At 40.4% G+C, this 27,641-nt stretch overlaps 1 protein-coding gene across 2 annotated transcripts in view; it reads right to left on the reverse strand.

Annotated features, from left to right (window-relative positions):
• Nucleotides 1–27,641, reverse strand: part of adcy5 (adenylate cyclase 5) — a 95,678-nt gene that overhangs the window by 4,844 nt on the left and 63,193 nt on the right. The window contains exons 5-20 of one of the 2 annotated variants that reach the window (XM_085435178.1): nt 27,321–27,448; nt 24,829–24,987; nt 23,758–23,899; nt 21,550–21,687; nt 17,522–17,544; nt 13,498–13,642; nt 12,085–12,182; nt 10,060–10,147; nt 7,631–7,747; nt 7,338–7,496; nt 5,334–5,518; nt 5,189–5,209; nt 4,772–4,901; nt 2,304–2,567; nt 1,922–2,126; nt 1,574–1,698 (exon numbers count right to left, since the gene is read on the reverse strand). In XM_085435178.1, coding sequence (XP_085291304.1) covers nt 1,574–1,698; nt 1,922–2,126; nt 2,304–2,567; nt 4,772–4,901; nt 5,189–5,209; nt 5,334–5,518; nt 7,338–7,496; nt 7,631–7,747; nt 10,060–10,147; nt 12,085–12,182; nt 13,498–13,642; nt 17,522–17,544; nt 21,550–21,687; nt 23,758–23,899; nt 24,829–24,987; nt 27,321–27,448 — 2,127 coding nt within the window. Of the gene's footprint in view, nt 1–1,573; nt 1,699–1,921; nt 2,127–2,303; nt 2,568–4,771; nt 4,902–5,188; nt 5,210–5,333; nt 5,519–7,337; nt 7,497–7,630; nt 7,748–10,059; nt 10,148–12,084; nt 12,183–13,497; nt 13,658–17,521; nt 17,545–21,549; nt 21,688–23,757; nt 23,900–24,828; nt 24,988–27,320; nt 27,449–27,641 lie in introns of both variants that reach the window. The other variant, XM_085435177.1, reaches the window with a different exon arrangement.

Raw genomic sequence — 27,641 nt, forward strand, 5'->3', positions numbered from 1 at the left:
TACCTCAGGAAGCAGAAATATGAGAAAGAAGAGGAGCAAGAAGAAAAAACATCATGGAAGGACAACCCCCTGCACGGTATGTACCATCGGCAGATAGAGGAAGTGGCTTATATCAAGCAATCCTACCAGTGGCCGGACAAAGCTGGACTATCTTTCATTCTGGAGGCTCTAATCATGGTAGCATAGGAACAAACTCTGATCCATAGAGGCTGGGGTCTACCACACCAGGCAAGACCCCAGGTGCAGGCTGTGTAATAATGCCCCTGAGACAATCCAGCACATAGCAGCAGGTTGCAAGGTGCTAGCAGGCAGGGCATACATGGAACGCCATAACCAAGTGATCGACAAAGTATACAGGAACATCTGTATGGACTGGAAGTCCCAGGGTCAAAATGGGAGACGCCCTCTAGGGTGGTCGAGAATGACCGAGCTAAGATCCTGTGGGACTTCCAGATACTGGTGATGGATAACCAACCGGACATAGTAGTGGTGGACAAGCAGACAAAGGCGGCTGTAGTGATAGATGTAGCTATACAGAATGACAGCAATATCATGAAGAAGGAACACAAGAAGCTGGAGAAGGGCTCAAGAAGATGTGGAGGGTGAGGGTAACAGTGGTCCCAGTGGTAATCGGAGCACTTGGTGCAGTGACTCCCAAGTTAGGCGTCCAGCAGATCCCAGGAACAACATCAGAGATCTCTGTCCAGAAAAGCGCAGCAAAGATACTGTGCTGGACCCTCTAGCTCCCAGGCCTCTGGTAGAGGACTCGCGCTTGAAGGATAAAGTCCGCCCACAGGGGCGAGAGGGGAATTATATAGTTTATGCACACGTCTTGTGATCTGTAAATCACCAATGGAGTGTCTAATCAGTTCTCTGTGTTGTTCTTCCTGAATTAGTGGTAATAAACACATCTGATGCCATAGTTCTGTCAATAACATTTTGTATTAACTCCTTATGCCTTTTCCCCTGATTTATAGTCATTGGCTCGATGAGTTTGGCTACCTCCACTGGGAAATATTCTATTATTAGAGTTTTAATACAAGTTTCCAACAAAAACAACTGCAGAAGTTACAGAAAGTTACAAAAATGAAACTCATAACTTTACTAATAAAATGCTGCTTGGAGCCATTTGGTGTTCATTAGGAAGCAGCAGCTCATATTTTCTCTTTTGTCACTTTTTCCTGCAAAAAGGTGGACTGTAAAGAGATCGGATGAAATTAAAGAATTCAATCTGTGTTCATATTAGCTTTGAATTATTAAGCTTTAATGATTGAATATCTGATAAAGCAAAACCAGTAGGGCCATTTTTAACGATCATTCTTCATTACCTTGAATACACTCCTTTTTTCCTCCCTTCAGTCGACAGATAAGTGTGGTTTTACAGAGCTTATGCACACTGGATGAATTTCAAATTTTTCACCAAAATAGACTGAAGGAGGTGGGAGGGAAGGAGTTCAGAATAATTTACTGATGGAATGCAAATTTTATAGTTGATTTTAAATAACTTACTGATTATCTGAGTACACAAAATCATCAGTGTGAATTTAAATGACGGGACATATAAAATTGTTACCTGGATTCTCTCTGGTACACCTGTGCTGTCCATGCGACTCGCCACATTTACAGTGTTCCCCCAGATGTCGTACTGAGGTTTCCTGGCCCCGATCACCCCAGCCACCACCGGGCCAATGTTAAGACCTAGGAAAAGAAATAAATATAGAATAATTAAAACTGCCAAACAGAGGTGCAGGTTAAAAGATATGATGTATATATCCTACAAAATCAGATCTCAGAATCTTTTCAATTTGGAAACTGGTTCTTTAGTTCCAATTGGGCAAATCAGTTACTTTTACTGGAGCTGTAGTCAACAACAGTCTTACACTCTGCAAAAAAAAGTCCATTTTTCTTTCCTGCTACCCACCTATTTTCATCTTGAAGTTGTTAAAGGAGTGTTCATTGATGTATTTCATCTGGTCCATCAGCCTCATGGCGTAGTCAGCGAGAGCACGGATGTGTGACCGCCCGACCTTGTCATACGTGGAGTCATTGAGGCCGGAGGCTGCCATGTATGTGGAGCCGATAGTCTTGATCTTCTCCAGCTGGCGGAACTGATCCTCGCTGATGATCTGAGGATAGCAGAACAAAGGTTTGTAATATCAGTGGCCATATTTAGCAGAGTTTTGGGTCCACTGGATTCAATAGTAACCAAATAAACACAGCAAACAGTAATTGGATGTTATCAGAGCCGTTGTTCTGCATTCATACATTCAGACAGCTTCCAACTGGAATAGTTCAGATCTTACCTCATCAAAGTCGGCGATGATTTCATTAAGCAGTCGCAGGCACTCCACTCCCTCATTGTTGCCCTCCAACTCTACGTAGAACTCAGAAAAGTTACTAATAGAGGCAAACATAACTGCAACACACTCGCACGACTGGTAGTAGAGCTCATCGTTCCGACGTTCCCGCTGCAGGAAGTGAGCAGCCACGTCTTTGGGAAGGATGTTGTGGAGCAGACGGCGGTTGTAGGCTTGCAATTCCTCCATCTCCTCCTTTTCCTCTGTGGCCTTGTGATGAGTTAGAGAAGAGGATTAAAGATTAATACTTCATTTACAACTGGATGGATTTTTTATGACATTTGGCACAGATATTAAAGATGCCAAGAAGATGAATGCTAATGAATTTGGTGGTCCCCTAACATATTATCTCGCCCCACCAGCAGCATTCAGTAATATATCCTGACAGGTAATCACCACTAAGTTGTTATTTTTTAAAGAAGGTTCAGGAAAAAACCCTTTTACCTATCACTAAATTTCTTTACTTTGTTTTGGTATCTCAGCCTCACAAAACTGCAAATGGAGCTTGAGACTCACAGCCTTGTTTTTTACTAACCATTGGTGACAGCAGTGAGCTGGAAAATAGAGAGCCCTCCAGCAGCTTTTTTAAATAAGTTTTTTATCCACTTGACTGGATTAGCAACTACAAGCAGAACAGCCTGCTTCACAACCGTCAGAAAATGCCAAATAAGCCATGAACATCCCTTAAGGAATGTTCTTATTGTCAAATTGATACTGTACTGAATATTATTTGGTTATTATACGCACACTCACACACACACGCACACACATACACCCTCTGACATGTTTGTACTTTCTCAAATAAGAACAAAAAGTTTCTTAACAACAGAATTTGGTAAACTATCTCAGTGTTTATTGGTGAAGCAATGATTCATGTTAGGGGATGCAAACTTTTCAGAGTCACGTTTTATACTAATCTAGGTACACCTAAGTACATGCTTACAATTACGAGTGTAACCAATCTTACCGAGCCAATAAAACACACTTGATTACTGAGATTAAGATCATCAATCATTGTCAGCAAGTGTGAATACCTCTATGAAAGCAGATGTTTTGGCAGTTTGTTGGTCCTGAGCAGTCAGGTGTGTGTTAACAGTCTTCCCAGACTATCCAAGAAATCTGCTTGACCATTCTTATTATCCATTAGGGTCCCTAATTTCATTTTTCATTTTCTTCATAGCCAGTTCAATATTTTAACACTAATGTTAAGTCTCCATAATGTATTTTTCAATCTGTTATTCAGATTTACAGTTAGATGAATAATATTATGATCAGAAATATCTCATGTTGAGCACTTGTTCACCCTGTATGTGTCTACATGGGAGCACAGTCTAGGTTTGCAAAGCTGCATCTGACTAAAATGCACATCGCCACCTCATTTCAGCTACCAAGCACGGTAGCGGTGGTGTTTTGAATTGGGCTTCTTTTGCATCCACGGGACCTGGATCGAACATGAACTCCTCTGTACGCTAAAGTATTGGAGAGTCGAATGTGAGTCCATTTGTCCAACAACTACAGCTTGGCCAAAGTTACAACAGATGCTGATCCACAAAACAGCAGTAAATCTACAACAGAATGGCTGAAAAAGAAAAGAATCTAAGTGTTGCAATGGCCCAGCTAAAGTCCAGACCTCAACTCAACTACAATATACTGCAGAGAGTGGACGGACTCTGTGATGCTGCCTATTTGCTCATTTCTACAAAGCTTTAAAATTACAGCACTTAATTGTTCTCATTGGCTTCTGATTCCAGCCTTCACCTTGACAGGATGTCTGACCCACATTTAAAGTTAATTTGTTGTTTATTCCTATTATCATCCTTTAAAGGAACACAGTGAGACATCATTTGCATTTCTAACAGATCTATGCACAACTGTTGTGTCCATGCCTGTTTAAATATGTATATTTTCCCTGTCATGCTGATGACGATATTCAGGTACTGCCTAGCCTCATCACTTCTCAAATCACCAAATATTTTCACTTAAAGGAAATAAATGGAAATCCACTTCCTCCTGACAAAGTCTAAATCAACTAAATCAGCTGTTAAATGCCACATTTTAAACCAACTGCAGCTCATTTAAATCATAACATTCTGCATCAAGTGGCAAGTTGGGCTAGCTGTGTTTATTTTCTTTCAATCCCAACATGTTTTTGAATTAAATTAATTTCCTAGCACAAAATAATAACAGCGATTCCCTTCCTAAAAATGCAAATTTATGCTAAAAAGCACACCAAATACGTATCTACAAAGTCACATAATGACACTTAACACGGATACCAGGAGGAAAAAAAACCAAAACTACTTTTTAAGCATCAGAGGCCAATGGAATCATAACTATACAAGGGGAAGGGGCAGCAATGCGCTATAGGTTCTGTTTACTCTTGTTCTCACACACGCGCACACACACACACTAACCTGCAGTTTCCACAGGAAGTCAAGCCTTGCTGTTGACTCCACCTGCTGGGCGTGAAGGTACAGGGCAAGGACGAAGACTGTGATCACCACTGGAGTCATGATCTTTAGAGGCACCTTGTCTACTCCACACCTGGAGGTCAGCACATACACATATTAGTATTACAGATAGATTTTATGCCGAGTTACCCAGCTACCACAATCACTGATATATGCAGGTATTACACAGAGTTAAAGATGTACTCTGCAGGAAAATAACATAAAACACAAAAACAAGCTGCCCTCTAAATCTTGGCTAATTAGCGTTAGCATCTGTTGCCAGCAGGTCATTATAGTTCCATTTGTGCCAGAGGAGTGATAATGATGCTGTTAGCGTAAACAGATGACAGAGACCACTTTGGGTCCCGCCATCAGTCTCACCTTGTTCCATTCATGGGCTCACTGTGAGGGAGGAACAGAGAAGAGCCGGTGAGCACTAAGAACATCTGCACACCTTCGAAGCTTTAATCATTACAGGCATGAAATGACACACAGAGACACACACAGGTGTAATAAAGAGACTCACGCGTTGTTGATGGCATTGGCCATGACCAGCAGGTCCTGGTTGTCAAAGAGGCTCACTTTGGGAACCTCCATGATGAGAAGGTAAAGCAGTTCGATGAAGAGCATGAGGAAGAGCTTACCGATGCTGCTGACCTGCAGGAAGACGGAACAGGCCAGCAGGCTCAGCAGCACGCAGGACGAGAAGTACTGAGGGAGAAAATGCAAAGAGACTATTGTTTAGTGGCCAGGCTTTATATGCTGCAACAGTTCTGACTGAACAAGCTGCATCTGGATGAGTTATAAAACACACGATTAACCCACATTTTCACTGCTTAACTTCTAATTTGAGCACGAGTGTGCACACCAAATGTTAACATTTACAGCTGCATTTACCCCCACTTAGCACCCATTTGTTCTGCTCCCAAAATTTCGTTTCATGTCAGAAGTCTCACATTGAAATCTTACAGTTACGTGTGTGTGTGTGTGTGTGTGTGTGTGGTGTTCAAAAAAAGCAATGCAGTACTTTGCAAGACAAATTTTACCCAATTTTAACCATGTGTTTGCTCTAACAGTGTATGGTATACAAGGTGATTTCATTACACCATTCGTCACAGCAGAAAGCAATGATTAGATGTCATAATGCTCATTAATGTTCTATAAAGTACATAACTTGTTTAAGCACATGCATTTCTCTCTTTTTAGTGCTTGTGTTTTATCGTTGCTTTTTTTTTTTTATTGCTTGCAGTTTTAATATTGTTGTGCATCACCTTGAGCTGCAACACCTGGTTGAAAAGTGTTGTATGAATGAGATTCTGCCCACATTTTATCCCTATGAGGGAAACTTGGCAGCAGCACCTGAGTCGTATTTGTGTCTTATTTAAGTCCTGGACTCGTGCCATTGGCTGTTGTTCAGTTTAGGATTAATAAAATTAATTTGCACTTATGCGGACAGCCCGCAGGTTATCCATCAGCTCCGGTCTCTTCTGTTTCACCTCACTGCCCAACCAGCTGCAACAGATGGCTGACCTACCTAAGCCACAGTCTTGTTCTCCGTGTGGTGTTTGCTCATACCGATTATTGGATCAATGAGGTTTGCTCTGTAATATTATAGGGTTTTTACATTACAATATAAAGCGCCTTATGATGACTATATATGTTATGTTACGCCCATGGTATTCAGCTGGAAAAGAGTGGAGGGTCCACTCTGGGTCAGGGAGGAGTTGCTGCTTAAATGTGGAGGAATTTGGGGTCTTGTTTACAAATGAGTATAGCGAGAGATTGATACATGGACTGGGGCCATGTCGCTGTACCAGTCATTTGTGGTGAAGGGAGAGCTGTGCATAAAAGCGGAGCTGTTGATTTACGGGTCATCTGATGTTCACAATCTCTGGGTAGTGACTCAAAGAGACACACACAAGCAGCACAAATGAGCTTTCTCTGAAGGACAGCTGGCCCCTGCCTGAGAGAGGGGGTGAGGAGTTCAGTGAGTCAGGAGGAACCTCCTGGGCACTTCTTGGGCGAGGAAATCCAGGCATGTCCTGCTGGGAAGAGTTCTTATGGGTAGACCCAGGACTGGAGAGATTATGTATCTCAGCTAGCCTGGAACCACCTTGGTGTTTCTTCGGATGAGCTGGAGAAAGTGGCTGGGGAAAGGGAGGTTCGGGCTTCTTTACTGCCCCTGTGACCTGGCCTCGGATAGTGGCAATGGAAGGAAGAATGGAAAGAGGGATGGATGGTTGGATGGAAGGAACTTAATTGATCTATTGAGGCCTGATGTAATGTACTTTAGTGAGTTGACCAGCAGATTTTAGTATTTAAACTTCAACTGGCATTTTCTGAAAGGTTATCTTTTGGCTGTACTTTTTTTAGACAAATCATCCGCCTAACTTTCCTTAGTCTTCAACAAACTTGGATCTTCTTTTCTTTGTTTGTTGTGTCATACTTTAAAAGGATACCTGTAAATTTATTGATGAAATAATCTAATAAATAAAACAGATAGGCCATAGATAAAACAAGGCATCTGTACCTCAGGAAAGCTGCAGATGAGGCCATCATGTCCACAGGGGCTGTGTTGTGTGTCCAGGCTGTAGTTGAGGAAGTAAGCATGGCAGGCATTGACACTGTCCAGGCTGATGTTGTGCTGTGCTTTGATGCAACTCCACAGGTCATGGCTGCTGCACGTGAACTAAAAAGGGTCAAAATTATTGCGAGACTTTCAAATCCAGACACTCAAAAGCATCATAGTCAAAAACCTCTCCTTGAAACATTGACCCATGACAAGAAAATGGGAATTTGGGAATCCTGTTAATGAAAACTTACAATGTTGATGAAAGCAGAAAGAAAGACGATGATGATGGTGAAGACACCAACCAAGGTGCTGTTTAGTCTAGACTGAACTATTCTCTTAGAGAGTGTCTGCAGAGGCACTGGGAAGATCTGGAGGACAGAAGAATTCCAACAATTAATATTCAGTTTTAATTGAATTAACTGACTTCATTTTCTCAGTCACTGGTTTCCAGTTTGACCATGCTTTTACAGCTCTGTGTAAAAAAGAGGCTCTGCTTTTTTTTATATTTTGTTTTTAAAAAAAAGAGCCATGACTCACCGTTATGGAAACCTTCAAGCAGCAGCTCTATTTTTCTCTTCTCAAACCTTTCCCGTTTCTTGTGAGTCATCAACAGCAGAAAGAAAACTGATCGACAAAAGGATTTACGGTCTCACTGCAAATCTTATTCGACAAGGCCCACTTTATAGAAACTTGTGGAAGAGATTGTGAAAATTTGCGAACTTATTAACTCCAGAAGAATGTACCAGATAATTACATTAGAGGCAGCGCAACAAAGTAATCAACTGAGCTGCATGCTATTCTGTAACTGTCTTTATTACAGCACAGCGCCCAGTACCCCTGTGTTTACTGAACAGGCACCAAATACGCAGCTGAAGACGTAGTGCAAAAAGAACATCAGCTGCTTCTGTTAAAGCACAATCTGTTCTTTGCTAAAGTCCACACAAACAGGTCAAAACTGAGAACAGAGGGAGGAAACAGCTACCTAAACATTGGGAGATTGATAATATTTTACTAAAATACTATTCCTTAAGTTATCCTATGAAATGCAATTTTTAAAAAATGCTGTGTTAGCTGTTATTTAAAAATGAAAACTCCATAACATTTGACTAGGATAACCATGTGAAATATCTTCAGTTTTTACCTGATATTTAGAGTCACAGGCTTTGTTAAGGGTACAGAGTGTAAAATCGCACCACTAGACGTAAATAGATTGCAGTTGACTGCGAGTTTTTAAGGATATCCTAAACTTTTCTGTGGGTAAACACTGCTGTTAGCCTCTGTTAGCTGCTGTTAGCCTCTGTTAGCTGCTGTTAGCCATCGTCAGTGAAGTGTATCTAACATGGTTGGACTTAGTGAATAAACTCTGATACAATGTGTGGTTGTAATTCGGCTGTCACGAGAGGGAAAGTGGGATTTTTAGGACACTCGAGCCGAACATTAGCTTGTATAATGTTAGCTTAAAACCAGCTGCTGTTGTTCAGCCGGCTCATTGTCAGCTGTGTGTGGATGAGAGGATTGCATGTCTAATCTGCTGACAACAAGTAAGTGCGACAGTCATGAGTTAGAGCTCTGTTTTCAGTTCAGGGGATGAGGCTAGCAGTTAGGAGGAAGAGGATGATGTTTTATTAAGATGCCAGTCCTGCTGTCTCTTTCCTTCATGTTCAACTTCACATACTGTAAGCATGAGCCTTCACATCTTGAGCCTGAAGGTGCAGGTATGAATTAACATTTGCCTCCTAATGAATTCCTATGAGTTCTCTTTTCCCCGCCTTTGGCAAACTACACATGTGGCTGGTCTCTAGCTGAACAAATAAAACCTGATTTGGTGGAACCGAGATGTCCGTTTCGGCAACTGTGTTGAAGATAGCGAGGCAACATGACAGCTTCCACAAATTGGAGCCTGCTCCTATTTATTTTAATGGACTAATTCTAAGTTTATGAGAATGCATCAGTTTGTTGGAATTACATATTGCATGTAAGTACCCACTAATTAATGTTTATCTATGAGTAGAATCATTTTTGTAACTCAAAAAACAATAATTGCACCTTTAAATACTGATCAAATTGACAGCAGAGACTGCTGAAAGTTTATGTTGTTGCTGTTGAAGTTTATAGTCTAGTAACCTTAGGCTAATATGCATAAAGTTTTATAGAACAAAGTTGAACAAAGGCTCCCTTCTGTGAATAATCTTGTGCAAGAATACAGACAAACTACAGAAACATGAAACGTATCCTGAATTATGTTAGATAAAGTAAATATGAGATGGAGCAGCTTTTCTCAAAGACTCACATAAACACGAGGGAAACTTAACATTTTTTAATTCATATAATAGATACGCACCAAGGGAGTCTGTTGTAAAAATGTAACAGATTCTGATCAAAAAGAACTTCCTTTGAGGAGAATATCTTTCATTTTCTAGATGAAGGATTCTCTGACCACAATTCATAACAAGTACAGCATCCAAACCACAGCCCGATAAAACATTTAGATTTGTCTGAACGATGTCTTACGCTGAACCGAACTGAAACGAGGCAGCTATCTTACGGGATAACATTCTCATAAAAGCATCTATAATCGCTTGTATTGGTTATCACTTTGCCGAATGCCTTATATCTGCAACAAATCTGAGCAAAGCTCTGAGTTTCTCTGTGTCATTCATTACAAGCATAGACTTCTCACCCCAAAACAGCAGTACACAGCTGAGACGAACATAACAGCCGTCAGGATAATGAGACAGGTGACGAAGAAGCCGATCATCAGTCTGGAGCTGCAGACAACAAAGAGATTGGATGTATCTACTGCAATATTTATTACTCTGCAATTCACAGTCAGTGTGGCATCTGATAAGTTAACACTTTCTCTTTATAGTCTACAACCTTGTGCTAAATACTGTGGAAGTAAACATCTTACTCGTGGGTGTGACAGGAATGAATAACACCAAAGAGAAGAAGCATTAAGATTAAGAGGGTAAAAGCGATTATAAAAATAGATTAAATAACACGGGACATGAGATGTGAGGAGGCAGCCTATGTGGGACTTTAAGGACAGGATTAAAAGACGAGAGGAGTGGTGAGATGAAAGTACTGAGGAGAAAGGTTAATAAAGAGGCAGGCTAAAGAAGATCAATACTAAGAGATGGGCAGGAAGAAACCTCTGAGTGCAGTTTGCAAAAAAAGAAGAGAGAGAGGAGGGCTCGCTTTGAGACAAAATCTGACAGAGCTTTAAAATCTGGCCAGTGCTCGGGTGCAATTATGCTGATTTTGATCTGATATTCTTTTTTATTACTCATCATCTTTTATTACTCCTCTATTCAGTGATTCATCTTTATAAGTCCTGTTTTAAGGATAAAGGCTGAAGAATTTGGAAGAGAACTTGGAACAGACAGCATTAAGACTAAAGCTGTGCCGAGTTTTGTAAGGCTCCAAAGCCTGAACGCACACACTGACCACTAACAAAGACATAGTTTCTAAACAATTTATTAAAACGCATGTATTAGTGCTTATGAAATATAAGGAGATAGTTATATTTGCCTAATAAAGACAGCTTTTGGGATTATACCATGGGAGTACTATTTAGAAGACCAAGCAATTCAGTTTCAACTTGGAGCAACTTCTTATATATACACCCACTGGCCACTTTATTAGGTGCACCTTGCTAGTACCAGGTTGGACCCCCTTTCGACTTCAGACTGCCTTAATTCTTCATCACTATCAGCCTGAACTGATGATGCAGCACAGCACAGATCATGTTAACACCAAATTTGATGTTCCAGCAGAAACTGAGACTCATCATACCAGGAAGCACTTTTCGGTTTTCTTCGGTAAGCCTGTGGGAACTCCAGCCTCAGTTTCTTGCACTCAGCTAACAGGAGTGGCACATTGTGTGGTCTCTAAATTTACAGTCCATCTGCTTTTAGTTTTAATGTGCTGTGAGTTTAGTGATGCTTCTTGGTTTTAACGACTGGTTATTTAAGCCTTAATATCAGCTTACCATTCTCCTCTGGCCCCTGGCGTCAAGTTCTCCCAGAGAACTTCGGCTCACTGGATAATTTCTCTATTTTCAAAGCATCCCGTGTTAGCAGATTCTCAAATACTCAGACCAGCAACATTCGGAGCCACCTTTTATCCCCATTTGATGCTTCTTTGAAGTTTAGCAGGTCGTCTTGACCGTGTCTAAATGCCTAAATGCTGATTGGATGATGAGATATTTGCATTAACAAGCAGCTGAACAGGTGTACCTAATAAAGTGCCAAATGTTGACCTACCCAATTTTGATTGTGTAAAGCAGTAGTTCTCAAACTAGGCCTTGGAGACGCCGGGGGTCCAAAGCCCATGGCCATGAAGTTCACAAAATAATTTGCAATGAATATTAAAATTGTGCTGCATTATTAAAAACTGCATTTAGACCAAAAGGAATATTGATTACCCCGTCCCACCCCCACATTATCTTTTATGTATATTAAGAAAAACCTTTAGTAAGAAGTGCTCTTTCTCCAAAGTTCTAGTCCTAAAAGTTTATCTGATTTTAATATATAAATGAATCGTGTGGCCGTTTAAGCTCACTTTGTGTACTCTGCACTTATTTATTTCATACATTTGAGCTACAATTGTTTAAACTGTAATCAGAGTAAACTTTTCAAAGTTGTGAAGTAAATCTCAAACTTCCACGGTCCTATCTGTGTATTATTTCCAAGTGTTGACTCACGGTGGCACGATGACAATCTGGATGAAGCAGATGAAGAGAAAGACGAGGGAGGCGCAGGCCACATAAGCCCCAAACCTGGAGTCCACCTGTTTGGAGTACTGCAGGAGGGAAGGAGACAGCAGTTCAGTGACACAGACTTTTCTTACATTCTGTCCCTCTGACAGCATGAGGGGTGAAAAACATACAAAACAACCAACAAGATAAAAAAGTATGAAAAGTCTGACTCAATTATGTCTCTCTGGGTATTTTGGAACGAGTACGTCAACACCACAGACGCTTGTAGCAGAGCTGTACTCGAGTCAGACATAAATCACAAAAATGACGAGTTCACACTTGACATGGGTTTAACTAGTGTAAGCCTCGACTTTTATTTATTTCTCTAAATACTTCCTCTTCATTCGGAGAATCTGGGAACAGCTGACATTTAGCGCAGATGACATTTAACTCCGTCAAGATTTGAGGCTGCTTTGAAATCCCATTTGAAATTAGAAAGCACGAGCTTGAAATACTCAAGCTTTGAACCAGTCAATAAAAAATTAGAAAAATAAAGACAACAAAATGTAAAAATATGACAAGAGTTTGAACAGTTGATTCTCACGAGCCTGCAGAGCACAGGCATAATTTGTTCGTGCAGACGTAAATTCTGACTTAGGCTTTCGTATGTGAGAACAATGGCTGAAAGACAGTGAGGTTTTCAAGTGAGTATTGATATTTCAAAGCTGAAAAGATTGTTTCGTGATGTTTGTTGAAGTTTAAAAAAGAAAAAAAAAATTGGTTATTGGCGTTTTACAGCTGAAAAGAAAACCATATCCCAATATCAAAAAACTACTTACAATCCTTAAAAATGAAAGAAATCTTAGCAACTGATCCGTGTCTGGCATGTGCAGCGGCTACTCAGCTGCTATCCTGCAAAAAGTTTATTTTACTGGATAAACTCTAAGTTGAAATACTCCTTCTGTATGGCCAAGAGAAACTTGTTTCTCCAAACTTGGAGATATTGCTGTGCCTCAAAATCAAACTGTGGATCAACAGGATTTAAAGATTGTACACGAGCCTAAAGGCAGAAGTGGTCTGACAGACATGGAACTGGAGGCTCTCCAAAATTCCTTCAGATCTCACTTTCACCGTACACGAAGCAAAAACTCTTTTTCCCTTTTTCCTCCCAAATTCCTTTTATAACAACCCAGCTGCAAACCTCTTCTCAGCCTGCCATTCACTGTCTGAAGCAGTTTCTCTTCTCCATTTAAACCCCTGCTTCCTCTCTTTCTGTGTTATACTTTGCTTTTGAGTGACTTCCCAGAGGGACCGAAAAAGAGAGAGCTTTTTGCACAAAGAAGATTGCTTGTCACGGCCAATTATCTTTTGCTATATTGGCAGTTGGACTTTGTGTGTCCGCGTGTGTGCGCGTCTAACCTTTTTCTCCAGGTCAGGCTCTCTAAAGGTGAGCAGGAATTTCTTGACGTGTTCCGAGCGCAGACGGTCGATGCTGCGCGCGTCGATGGCCCGGCCCAGAAACTCATCCACCTCGTCCTCTGGGTTTAGGTTTTCCTGTGTGTTTCTGAAAATAAAATGCCTGAATAAAACAAGAGGAGACTGATTGACATTTACATTTCATGCCGAGTCAACAAAGACTGTTTGGCTTTACTGCAGCTAAACTTTTTGATCCACTGCTTTCTTAAAGAACTTGTCTGAAAATCAAGCCAAAAGACTTTCTTAATAACTATTGACTAAACAGAAGTTTACTAAAACTGTTCGAGGGTCACCTTAACAACCCACTGTAACCTGAGGTGTAGCTGCAAATAGGAAATCATACACAGTGCTGCGATCTGATTTCTTAGGGGCTTTTTTTTGCATACATCATCAAATTAGTTTGATGATCAGAGATAAGCTTTCTTTTTGAAAGTTGACTTCAATTCAATTCAAGGCCTGATTACTACAAGACCTGAAGAATTAAGAAATCCCTGTTTGACAAAGTGAGGCAGACTCAGAGATCTTAAAAAATGGCAACACAATCATGCCACAGTCTAAAGAAACTCAAGAACAGATAAGTAAGTGATTGTCATCCATCAGTCTGCAAAGGACTACAAGGCTATTTCAAAGGCTTTGGGACTCAAGTGAACCACAGTGAGAGGCATTATTCAAAAAATGAGCAGTGTTGGGGAGTAACGGAATACATGTACCGCCGTTACGTATTTAAAATACAAAATATGAGTAACTGTATTCCATTACAGTTACTGTTTAAAAAGGTGGTATTCAGAATACAGTTACTTTGTTGAAATAAATGGATTACACTGCGGTACTTTCCTGTTTCATATTGTGGCGGGTCAGGACTGTTTGGGTTTTGTTTGACAGCTACGTTCTGTTGTTCCAGGCGGCAGCGTTACGGTTACCATGGTTACAGGGTGACGCGCTCTCTTTGTGACTACCTTTTAGCTTAGCACAACAACAACAACAACAAAAGGCGCTCTCTCACCCAGGAAACACAGAGTGTTACAGACATAGCCCTAAAGAATGTAGCATCATGGGCAGTGTAGTCCGTGCTGCAGGGAGAATGGACTGCCATACCCGTTATGTGTCTGTGAGTGCGAGGAGGGAGAAAAAGGAGAGTCGAAAAGTAGTTATCGTAGCAGAAACGGGAGCTGGAAGCATGTAAATATAATAATAACCACTGCAGCCAAGAAGAGTGCCTGACGAGCCCAGTTGTAAGTAAGCTATTAAGACTCGACTGTACGCTGTGTTCGTGTTTTCATCCAAAACAATAAGTTCCGTTGGAGCAGCCTTTCAACGCCTCTCTCTGTCTCTGGCAAGCAAACTTGACCCAGACAACAAAGTAAAGCTATTTTTCGGCTACGAGCCCAACACAGAACCGACGTATTAGTCAGAGGTCCTTTACTACGGTTCAGACCCGCGGAACTTCAGTAATAGTAATAAATCACATTCATGTAGTTGTAAACAGCATGATAATATATTAAGTAATCGAAAGTATTCAGAATAAGTTACTCTCATTGAGTAACGTAACGGAATACATTACAAAATACATTTTGGGGCATGTATTCTGTAATCTGTAATGGAATACATTTTAAAAGTAACCTTCCCAACACTGAAAATGAGAACATGGAAACAGCGGTGAAGCTTCCCAGGAGAGGCCAGCCTAACAAAATTACTCCAAGAGCACATAGGCAACTCATCTGAGAGCTCATTAAAGAACCCAGAACACCATGTTAAAAACATCTAAAGGTCAGAGTTCATGATTCACAATGACAAAGAGACAAGACAAAAATAGCACCCATGGGAGAGTCCCAAGAAGTAAACAGCTGCTGATCAAAATGGAAACAAAGACTCATCTCACATTTACCAAAAATCGTCTTGATGATCCCAAAGGCTTTTGGGAAAAGATTCTGTGGACTGATGAGAGAAAATTTGAACTTCTTGGAAGCTTTGAGTCCCATTACAGCCGGCATAAACCTAGGCCCAGTCAAAATCTGCACTTAAATCTGATTGAGATGCTTTGGCATAACCTTAAACAGGTCAATCATGCTCAAACTCTCCTGGCTGAATTAAAATAATTCTGCAAAGAAGAGTGAGCCAACATTCTTCCACAGCAGTATGAAAGATTCATTGCCAGTTATTGCAAATGCATGATTGCAGTTCTTGCTGCCAAGGCTGGCGCAACCAGTTATTGGGTTTAAGCAGCAACTGCTTTTTCACGTATTGTCAGGTAGAGTTGGATAGCTTTTTTCCCTTAATAATGGAACTTATCATTTAAAAACTGTATTTTTTTATTTCTTTGGGTTATCTTTGTCCAATATTAACATTAAGTGTGAAAACGATGGAAGAAACTGAGAAGTCAGGAAGATTTTTCACACCTCTGACCTGAAAGATCACTGCAGCCCTCAAACTTGAACAGTCAGATGAGACAATTTGTCTAAAAACAATCACTAAATCTGCAAAACACAGATTCACCTACATATAAAATGCATTTGACGGTTAGTCTGGAATACTGTGTTTGGATTTAACAATACCCAGAAGTTGAGCGATTGGAGGCAGAATTTTAGGAGTTGTTAAGTAGTTAATTGGAATATTTTGTGTAGACATGTCTAACTTTAAAGGTTTTGTCTTTAAACACTTGTCAGTTTCAGTGCTGTACTGTAGCTCTAATCGGTGGCATTTGAGGCCTCAACAAATCAGAAAGAAAGGATTGGTTTGTCTCTACGATGTCAAGTCTTAATATACGTTACATTCACTGATTTTAAGACAGATGGAAACAGATTTCCAAACTGAGCTGTGACATCGTATCCAGTGTAGCAGTTGACGAAAAACCCAGCATGTACTTCCTCTCGACTCTAAAAACCTGTCAGTCTGCATAAGAAGTAAGATCTGTGCTGTAGCCTGCGGCAGAGGCAGAGGCTTGGATGCTGCAGCTCAGAACAAACTCACATATACAGAACTATTTGGAGGAGAAGAGGAGGACAGCTTCTCCATAAACGACAGCTCCTCTTTGATCACTGAGAGCCTTTGGCTTAACTATCCCTTCCTCTGCCCTTTTTTTTTTTTGTAAATCTTGGATGAAACAGTTGATACTGCAACACATTAAGAACATAAACTCTGTCCAGCAGCAAAAGACTCATGGAGAGAATCAGAATTTAGACACTAGCACTCATGCAGGTGGATTATACGACAACTGCAAGCATTCATCTGCTAGAAGCGATCCTGGAACACGTTTAACCTGCCCTCCAAGAAACGTTAGATGACTTATCGATCAATGATGCTTAAAACTGTGATTGCAACCACCAAGCTCTGATAAGTTCATATATTGATGGACGCTGGCACACTTTTTTATTATCTTAGCTGTGTACACAACACATATTCAAGCTACAGCTGCATGATAAAGGGTTAAAGTGCAAATGCAGACTCCTGCATTACCTCTTCCATACAAAACTGCCCTAATTTTCACTTTGAACCTCCAACATGTTGAAAACTGAACTGAGCCTGGTTCTTCCTATTAAAAGGGAGTTTTTCCTTCCCACTGTCGCCTAGTACTTGCATAGGGGATTGTTTGATTGTTAAGGTTATCTCTGTATTATTGTAGGGTCTTTACCTTACAATATAATATGCCTTAAGGTGACTGTTATGATTTGGCACTCTGGCAAAACCGAATTGAACCCCCCCCCCAAAACATTTTAATTTAAACTGATCCTTTACCTGGACACTGACTCTCATACAAATCAAAGATCTTGCACATCATCTTATTATTATGCCATTTATTCTGACTTTCCAGTTAAAATTACCAGTGACAATCATATTTGTGTTTCAAAGTGCTTCTTCTTGTCTTTCAGCTCATTTTCAGGATCATTGCCTATCGTCTTGGGCAAAGCAAGAACAAATCCTCTAAGGTGGCACACAGACAAAACAACAAGCACAATGAGTCACTACTCACTTGTCTTTGGGGTCTTCAAAGCCCTGCAAGAGAGAAAGGACAACAGGAAATAGGATTTTTAGAGCAGCGCGTGGTAAAGGTGTTTAATCTTTTCAAACCAGATTGGTTCTGCTTTCTTTTTCTTTACAGCTAAACGCTCTTTTAATACAACTCAGAACAATCACATCAACATATCTGGTGATTCACTCAATGAAAGCATTTTTAAAATGATAAAATGAATAACAAAGCAAAAACATCCAATGTTCTGCAATATTTAGAAGTTGTCATTCTACATTAAATATCTGTCATTCTGCAATGTTTGGACTAAACTGCTTGACGATCAGTGTGTGCTCTGGCTGTTCTGACGGTGATTTAGAACAATTTTTTCAGAGACTTCACAGATAACAGCCCAAGCAATCTCCCAAGACATCTTCAGCTAATGAAAGGTACCTCAGCAACAACAACCCCCCAACACACACACACCCCACACCCACCCTTCGGACGAGTTATATCACTACAGTGGTTTAGATCCTTCCTGTGATTTTCGGGATTTATATACACCGCTTAGAGGCGGTTATTGCTTCGGTTGAACCTTGCTACAAATTATTTTAATTTTCTAATTTTCCTTTTCAAACTACATTAAGGAGCCTCAGCCTATCATCATTCCTCTGATTGAAGCTTGTTCAATTTAACTTCACAAATAATGAGCAACCGCAACGCTGCCATTAGACAGCTATTGGGGGCCTGATGACATAATAATTACCCTGAGCCAAATGAAAAATACGCTTACAGGGAAAGGTTCGCTGTGGCTGGAAACCAGCAGACACGGGGGGGAAAAAAAAATCACCCAGATCACTTCAGGTATGAACCGAATAAAAGACATTTGCATCTAACTCAGCTCAAGATTTGGACCGTTCACCCACTGTCAGCTCTATTCGGCGAGAAATGACGGCTATGATTGACGTGAAATTAAACATTTTTGGTAGGTTTTGAGTTTTTCAGCAGAGATAAACCGACAGAATGAGCAAAATAAGAAAGATGTAAGAAGTGGAGGCTTTGTTGTCGAGCAGAGGTAAACAAGACAAGTTTCAAATGTTATTTTCACCCGTTTGAAATGCAAAGATAGAATATGTCTATAAACAAACAGATGCAAAGCACACAACTTTAACACTTTGGGTGAACTGTCCTGCAAAACGATACAGTGTGCTGTGTCATGGAAAAAAATGTAATATATTTTTTAACCTGTTTTTCATTATGAAGTCACATTAATCATATTTTGTTACTCAGTTTATACTATGTTCAGATTGTCACTGTCATTAAACTATTTGGCCATATTACAGCATTACAGAATACCAGCTTGTAGCTATTCAAATTGCTCTACCTCCCTCTTGTGGCGAAACACACAAATGACTATGCTGAAGAAATATTCAGCACAGCTAACCCCTGCATGAAAGTAAGGGGGAAAAAAATCAAATAGGAAAAAGTGAAAGGTAAAAACGAAATTATTTGCATTCCTGCCTGCTCCACTGCTTCCTGTTTGCAAAAGCAAGAGGCTGAATGGGCAGCAGGAGTAGAAGTACATGTGTAAAATCTTGAATACCTCCAAAGTCCATTCTGTGTCTGACAGACATAACCAGGTTTCCTCCCGGTCATATAAAAACCCTCCCTCATGCTCTCTGTGCATATTTGATTCCTTATTCTTTACAGCTCTGTTTCAAAGCTCGCTCCAGAGCTTGCTGTGATTAATGAAGACTATGGAGGTATGAAGATATGGGGTGAGAGAGTAATAGGCAGAAAGAAAACTGAGGCTGACAATGAAGGAAGGCAGAGCTGCAGCAAATAAAGTTGATGTCAAAGCGTTCGTGTTTCTGCAAACTTTTATAGGACTTTGGTGACACACTCATCTGATATTAGGAAAGAAAAACAACGCAGCTGCTGATGTGATGTCAGGACGAGTAATTGAACGTAGTCATCCAGGACGATGAGAGATAAGATGATTTTTGTGCTGAGCAGCCTCAGCTCTAAGTGCCAGAAGGATCCAATGTAAATCAATGCAGCATTAATTTGATGTTGTTTCTTTTTTTATGTGCACACTTGTTGTAGCATTTATGCTACACAGAGCTCCAAGTCAGCTACAGAGCCCCCTGTGGGTCACATAAAAATACAGAAAGTAATACTTAACTGTGCAGACAGTTTATTTTAATGAAAAGTAATCGTTTTAAAGCAGAACTGATGTTTCTTTCAAAATAAAAGCACACTGGTTAATACGGTCAATGGGGAGTTTGCATGTTCTCTCTGTACCTGGCGAACTCTCCTGTGCATTGCCTCGGTCCAGATGCTGTACCCCAAGTTGTTTCCAATGCTTTGGTCAGAGTGGGATTGTTACAAAGAACTAAGATGTAGAAAAGGGTGTTTGTATATTCACGAGAGAGGTAAGCTTATTGTTCTGTCTGGCTGTGCTCACAACCTGACATTACACTCATTTAGTAGACAGATCGATCCAAAATAACTTTTATAAAATGTGCTCAACCTACCTATAAACATGACCTAAATATTATTATAAAATATTTGTATCTGTTCTCATTCTATATGTCTGACATCAACCATTAAAGTGGTATTCTTGTTTTTTTTAGTCGTGCATCTCTATAACACTGAGTTCAGTACTTCCTTATGTCCAGATTTTGATTTTCCCGCATTGGAAGTGAATAAAAATATCCCACTGAAAGCTAAAAGATTTGCAACAAACGGCAAACTACAACTGTAAAGCAGCCTTTCCATTACAAAAGTGCAGTTCATTGATGATGCCACAAGCTGAGCAGGACTTAATAGGATGAGAAAACTACAGAAGCAGAAAAAAAAGCTGTGCTTGCTGTTATCTTTTCTGTTGTGGTTATCAGATTGATTCATCTTGTTATGTGGAACTAAAAGAAAAGGCAGATCTCGTTCTCTCTCTGAGATGTTCCCAAGCATAGCAAGATATTACAAGAAAAAAATAAACCCGTTTTGCTTCTTGTGATCACGAGATGCGTGCGGACAGCTTGGTAGCCGTGAAGACGACCTGGCTGTTTGATTCAGGGACTAAGTACGGGTTTGTTCTCCGGGGCGCTACAATTGATAGATTAGATCAACACTGAATTTTCTGTATTACAAAGGTGAGAAGGCTCAGCAAGAATAAAACACACGCTGCTACTTTTAAGTGGAGTAGAGATTAATCAGCCTGATGCACGTCAATAATAGGCTAATTATATGCATGAGGACAACAGCACAGGGAAGAAAAAACCCTTTTCATTCCTCATGTCAATGAAATCATTAACTTGTTATTGCGGGAAAACCAGATTTGCTTTACAAGATATTTAACCGCTTTTCACATGATAACATAATTACAAGCTGTTCTGATCTGATCTGAGAGAAAACTGCTCTTGATGTGAAAAAAATGATGGGATTCACCTTTTAATAGATACTTTTTGTGAATATTACCAATTTTAAAATAAAGTGTGTAGAACAGAATCCATTTCCCCAATATATAACAGCGCACATGTTGCCTGGACTTCATCGTCCTCTTTCCTGCCATAGATACAGTGAGAGGTGAGTGGATTGGGGATATAAGAAAAACAGGCATAGGTGCATCCATTCGCCAAGTGAGTCACTACATGCAGGCTCGGCTCAGCAGGAAGTGCTACGGTACGTAAATAACAATCAGTCTCGGTGAGGTTCCATCTCTCTGCCGTTGCTACATTTCCCGCTTAACTGCGGCCGCCTACATGTTGCTGTTGTCCCCCTTGCACGAGTGCTCCTGAGAGCCTCTTGGATCCAGGGGTAAGGTGTGAGAGGCGAAGTGAGCTGCTGCTTACCAGGACTGCAGATCTCAGGATTATTGTATTAACAACAGGTTGGCTTCATCACCAAATGAGAGCCAAGATGTGATATTGGCAGGAGAGTCACCTGGCTTTAGCACTCCAACAACACCAAAAACAGCAGCACTACAAAGCAGACCATTAGAATGCTTTTAATCTATCGATAAACATTTGTTTAAAAAAATCTTGTCTTACCATCCTCTTCAGATCTTTGGAGATCTGATTTCCACCTAAATGGTTGTAAAAGGGACGGTCGGTCCAGTGTCCACTGTTGTGGGTGACAGAGTTGGTCCTCTGCCGGTTCATTTTGGCAATCATGGCCTTTTCCTCTTTCTGTAAGACAGAAAAAGCAAAGACAGGTTTTAGAAATAAAATTTACACATACAAGTTCACACATTTTGCGAGAGTTATAATAACATATTTTAGGATTCATCACCTTTTATCAACTGCAAATTATATACTTGTGAATATCTCTTCTATCCAATAAGATAACGTTATCTCACAGTGCTGGCATGATTATCAGTCGTGCCAACACTGTCACCAAAACCTGCCATGAATGTTGCCTTAAGACGGAGTCATCTGCTACCAGTTTGTGAATGAAAGTGGTGAATCTGGGAATTCCATGTAATCGGTTTCTAAAAAAAAGCAATTAATTGGGACAAATCATCAAAAATCGAGCCTTGCTCCTGAATTAGGAAGTAGCTGTGTCAAGCTAAGCGTGTCCAGTGCTGAATGATTTTATTTGGTTGATGTAGGTTTGTTTGTCTGACACTATCTGAGGATGGGGGAACATAAAATAAACCCTCTTTTTACGGTATTCCCAGAGTATTTAAATGCAAAAATAAGCACACTCCTTGTGGAAAGCCTTCCTGTTACAGCTGCAACGGTTGGTCCACATCATATTTAAACCCTATGGATTAAGAAAGGAAAATATGAAGGCAGATGAGCAAATCCTTATAGCAACGTTGAATGTCACATGACTTTCTCTGTGTTTGGTCACAGTTGATTATTGGAAATGTTTTAGATTAGCCCTTGCTAACTCTGATACATTTATAACAATGCACATCATCCTTGTTAATAATAAACAAGTAAAATAAGAAAAAATAAAAGAAATGAACAGGGGAAGTCAGCAAATTTGTAAGCAGATGATGATAAGGATGAAGGGCAGGGGAGGAAAAGAGAGCCTCATTTTTCATTATGCCTCTTTGTAGCATAACAGCCGCTACTTTGGTACAAAGAGGTGTGTGTGTGTGTGTGTGGATGCTGGAGTTCGAGCCAGGAGTGGTGGGATCATGATGTGAATGGCTTCACCGACAAAGATTTCATCCAAATATTTCAAATGTCGAGGGCCACTTTTAACTACGTCCGACAGCCAATTTCAACGAGACTCTCGTGGCAAGACATTCAGATGAGGCGGCTGATGTAACAGTTACATGACCTGGACTGACATCACACAGGAGACAAAACCATATTATATTTTTGCACACATGGAAGTGGCCCAGGTCAAATATATATCAGAAAAATATCAGAGGGTAATCTTCTCCTAAATGCAGAAGAAGTAAAAACATCCACCAAGTGTAAAACTGTTACACTGATGAAAAATATTCCTTTTCTCCTTCTGGTGTTGTGTTAAAAGCTGGTTTCCTGAGATGGTAATCTCTAGTCATTTTATTTCTTTTTACTTTTATTTCTAGATCTGCATCCTGGCTTTAGGATGTATTCACAAAAAAAAAGAAAGAAAAGATAAAAGTAACCAAAATAATTAGACTGCACAATCTTCCTTCTGTCTCCCAGCAATGAGCAGCAAAATAAGAAGACAATATCACTTCACATGATATGCTATCTATAGTCGCAGCTTGTGATGATGCTGGAGGACAGACAGCTGATAAAAGTCTGGTCATAAACAAACTTGAGCTCACGCAGCGAAGCAGAGACGAACTCACTCTTGGATGAAACAGATTCCCGGTTTATAACACAGACGATAAAACGATCAGTTTTTCAGATTCTGTGATCTAGAGAAATGTCACATACGGTGATTCAGTGGAATTCTGGGATGTTACATTATACTTTTTCAACCTTGACAGACGTGTGCTGTTGACCCTTGACCTCATCTTTAAATCGTGTCAGGCTAATTTATTATATTATATAGGTCAACAATGGGTTTCCTTGAAATTTAAAATTATTATTGAAAAATTCTGCAGCTACTAAATGTCAAACAGGAGTAAAAAGACATAAGAGCCATAAGAATAAACAATAATGTGTCCCACTATAAGCCATAAATTACAGCTCACAGAGTTTCTTTTCTGCCCCCTCGTGTTTAATAATCAGTTAATGCCACTTTAAATCACTTTAATGTATTTTTGATGTATATAGTTGTACTATAAACAGTAATAAGTGAAATACCCTTTTCTGACTGCAGCCCACAATGAGGTAGGTTTCTATGTTGTGCTTCTTCAGGTAGGCATTTCTTTCTCCTCCTGTTCCCGGTTCCACATCATAGTCCCCATTCAGGTAATTCAGAGTGGCTTTAGTTATATGGATGCGCCTAAAATGAGAACCACACACACACACACACACACACACACATTGATTATTCAGACACTGTATATTCATATCTACAACTCTGTGGGCTGTTAAATATAACAGTTTTAGCAAAATTGGTTACAACTCTATTTGGCAAACCCAGCTTTTGTTGATAGTGGAAAATATAAAACATTAAATGTTTAAATTGAGATATTTTAAACGTGAAAAATATTAGCACATTTTTCATTAAACATCTCAAAATAAGTTGGAGCGGGGGAAACAAAAACGCTGAAAATGTAAGTGTTACTAAAAAGCAACAGCTGGTTATCAAAGAACATCTTCAGAGTTTCTCAGAAGTGAGGATGAGCAAAGCTTCAGCGATGTGCAATAAGTTGTAACCATGAAATCACTGCATGGGCTTAGGAGGCATTGTTACTCGTCCCATTGATACATGCTTGCTAAAGTGTTTTTACGCAAAGAAGAAGCCACATATGATCATCCAGAAACACTGCTGTCTTCTCTTAAAAATGTACTGAGACGAAATGGAAAACTGTTCTGTGGTTGGGTGAATCAAAATTTGAAATTCTCTTAGGAAAACAGTGACACCACATCCTCTCGGCTAAAGAGGAGAGGAACCCTCCACCTTGTTATCAGCACTCAGTTCCAAATACTTAATCTCTGCCGGTAAAACTCCAGCTGGTCCTCCTCAGTTCCCAGACGGTTGTTAAAAGAAGAGGGGATGCTACACAAGTGGTAAATGTTTTTAGATGTTTTGCTCCTAACAAATGTTAAATGAACTAATACTTTGGCACATGCCACATTTTCTCAACATAAACAGGTTTATCACATTTGCAGATGATTCAATTATTTTTCTTCTTTAAGTTTTACACAACATCCCAACTTTTTTTAGAGTAGGGCAGTCTGAACTTGAATATCATTGGAGAGACATACCCTGCTTTGCCCCCAGCTTCCATCTGATTTGCTAGCGTGACATCGTTGGACCAGACATCAAACTGCCACTTCCTGAGCCCCAGCACCCCACAGTGCACTCTGCCACTGTGGATGCCCACTCGCATGTTGACGTTTACCCCAGTCACCTCCCGTACCAGCCTGCAAATAAAAACAGATAGCATTTTTAAGAGATAATTTACAAGTTAAGCTTTTTCGTCACCAGTGTGTTGATGTTAGGGTATCCCAGGGATCACCTTTTTTTCCAGTGCATCTTATATCTCTGCTTTTGCTTGCAAGCAACTTCCTGTTTCATCATTTTAATCCCTACATGCATACCGGATCGTTTTGACAGAGTTGTCCGTAAACTCATAAATGTCCATATATGTCATCCAACACTTTGGGAATCATAACTTTCATAAACGAATGCCTGCATAAAACTGAAATCCAGGTTACATGCTACGAAGAAAATGGAAATTATGTGATTTGGGTGAAATTGCTCTTTAACAGCAAATGTATTTCATTTTTCTGCAACAAGAAGGACAACCACAGACATTTAGCCTAATCTGAGGATTATTAATCTGACTCAACAATAATCATCTTAAAAACTGACAGAGAATATTTCTGACTGTGAAGTTGCAAAGAGGCACTGACAACAGCTGACAACATGGTCACAAACTGTTTTTAATCGTTTCTGGAAATAAAGTGATGTTATTCATTACTACTTTCATATGTGGCAAAGTACAGGGTGGGCCATTTATATGGATACACCGTAATAACATGGGAATGGTTGGTGATGTTAAAGTTCTGTTTGTGGCACATTAGTATATGTGAGGGGGCAAACTCCTCAAGATGGGTGGTGACCATGGTGGCCATTTAGAAGTCGGCCATCTTGGATACAACTTTTGTTTTTTCAATAGGAAGAGGGCCATGTGACACATCAAACTTATTGGTAATGTCACAAGAAAAACAATGGTGTGCTTGGTTTCAACGTAACTTTATTCTTTCATGAGTTATTTAAAAGTTTCTCTTTGTTCACAGCCATTGACATGTCGAAGAGGTTAACACGTGAGGAGCGGATCGAAATCGTGTTGATATCTGGTGAACGCAGTAACCGGGTCATTGCAGCAGATTTCAATGCAAGACACCCTACGAGACCACCCATCTCCCATGCTACAGTCAGCAAACTGCTTGCTAAGTTTTGTTAAACTGGTTCAGTGTTGGATTTGCCAAAATGTGGACGCAAGAAAACTCACTAATGAAGAAACATCAGTGGCTGTCCTAGCTTCATTCAGCAAGAGCCCACAGCGTAGCGCTCGCCGCATGTCACTGGAGAGTGGCATTAGTCGAACATCCCTTCGGCGGATATTAGCTACTCACAAATGGCTCCCTTACAAACTCCAGCTACTGCAGCATCTCAACGAGGATGACCCAGATCGGCGGACAGAATTTGCAGAATGGGCAAAACAAAAATTGGAACAGGACCCTCAGTTCACGCAGAAGATTTTGTTCAGTGATGAGGCAAACTTTTATGTGAACGGTGAAGTTAACAAACAAAACCACCGCTATTGGTCTGACACTAACCCACATTGGATGGATCCCTCCAAGACTGCTGGAACAACAAAAGTGATGGTTTGGTGTGGTATATGGGGTCCAACGATAGTGGGTCCATTCTTCATCAATGGAAACTTCAAGGCCACTGGATATTTGAAATTGCTACAAGATGACGTGTTTCCCTCTTTATGCACTGAAGCTGGCACGTTCCCTGAGTTCTTCCAGCAAGATGGTGCACCACCACATTATGGGTGCCAGGTCCGAGCATTCCTAGATGAACAGTTTCCTGGAAAGTGGATTGGTCGTCGTGGGCTAGTTGAATGGTCCCCAAGGTCTCCTAATCTGACCCCCTTAGACTTATCTTTGGGCTCATCTGAAGGCAATTGTCTATGGTGTGAAGATACGAGATGTGCAGCACCTGAAACTACGGATACTGGATGGCTGTGCTGGCATTTCTCCTGTGGTGTTGCTATCAGTGTGTGAAGAGTGGGAGAAGAGGGTTGTATTGACAATCCAACACAATGGGCAGCACATTGAACACATTTTATAAGTGGTCAGAAACTTGTAAATAACTCTTCTTGTGACATTACCAATAAGTTTGATGTGTCACATGGCCCTCTTCCTATTGAAAAAACAAAAGTTGTATCCAAGATGGCCGACTTCTAAATGGCCACCATGGTCACCACCCATCTTGAGGAGTTTGCCCCCTCACATATACTAATGTGCCACAGACAGGACTTAAATATCAGCAACCATTCCCATGTTATTACGGTGTATCCATATAAGTGGCCCACCCTGTATATGGAACATCAAATATAACTAAAACTGCATCTGGAAATCATCCATTTATTCATTTGCCCCACCTCTGTCTGCTATGTGCACATATTTAAGCATTTTAATTACAGCCACAGATGCCTTGTTACAGTCAGGGGGCAACTTACGAGATAGCCTCTATCATGTCCAGCCCCATCTCCACACAGCAGTGGGCGTGGTCGGCCCTCGCCTCCGGCAGACCAGACACGCAGTAGTAGCAGTCTCCCAAAATCTTGATCCGCAGACAGTGGTTCTCCTGTCACGGGAAGCATGAGCACAAGAAAGAGCAACTTACTGGAGAGGTATCCTAGAAAATAAAGATGTTATTGCAATGGGTTTTAGAGTTACTTCACTTTTATGCAATTCACCGATGGTGGGAGACCTTTGGGAGCCAGTGAAACAAAGACACACAGCTATAACTGGATCCACCTTATGATATCCTCTCTTCA

This window comes from Copadichromis virginalis, linkage group LG16 (genome assembly GCF_057382275.1).
Source record: "Copadichromis virginalis isolate Kocher_CV1m ecotype Utaka linkage group LG16, C_Virginalis_male_GT1.1, whole genome shotgun sequence".
NCBI lineage: Eukaryota > Metazoa > Chordata > Actinopteri > Cichliformes > Cichlidae > Copadichromis > Copadichromis virginalis.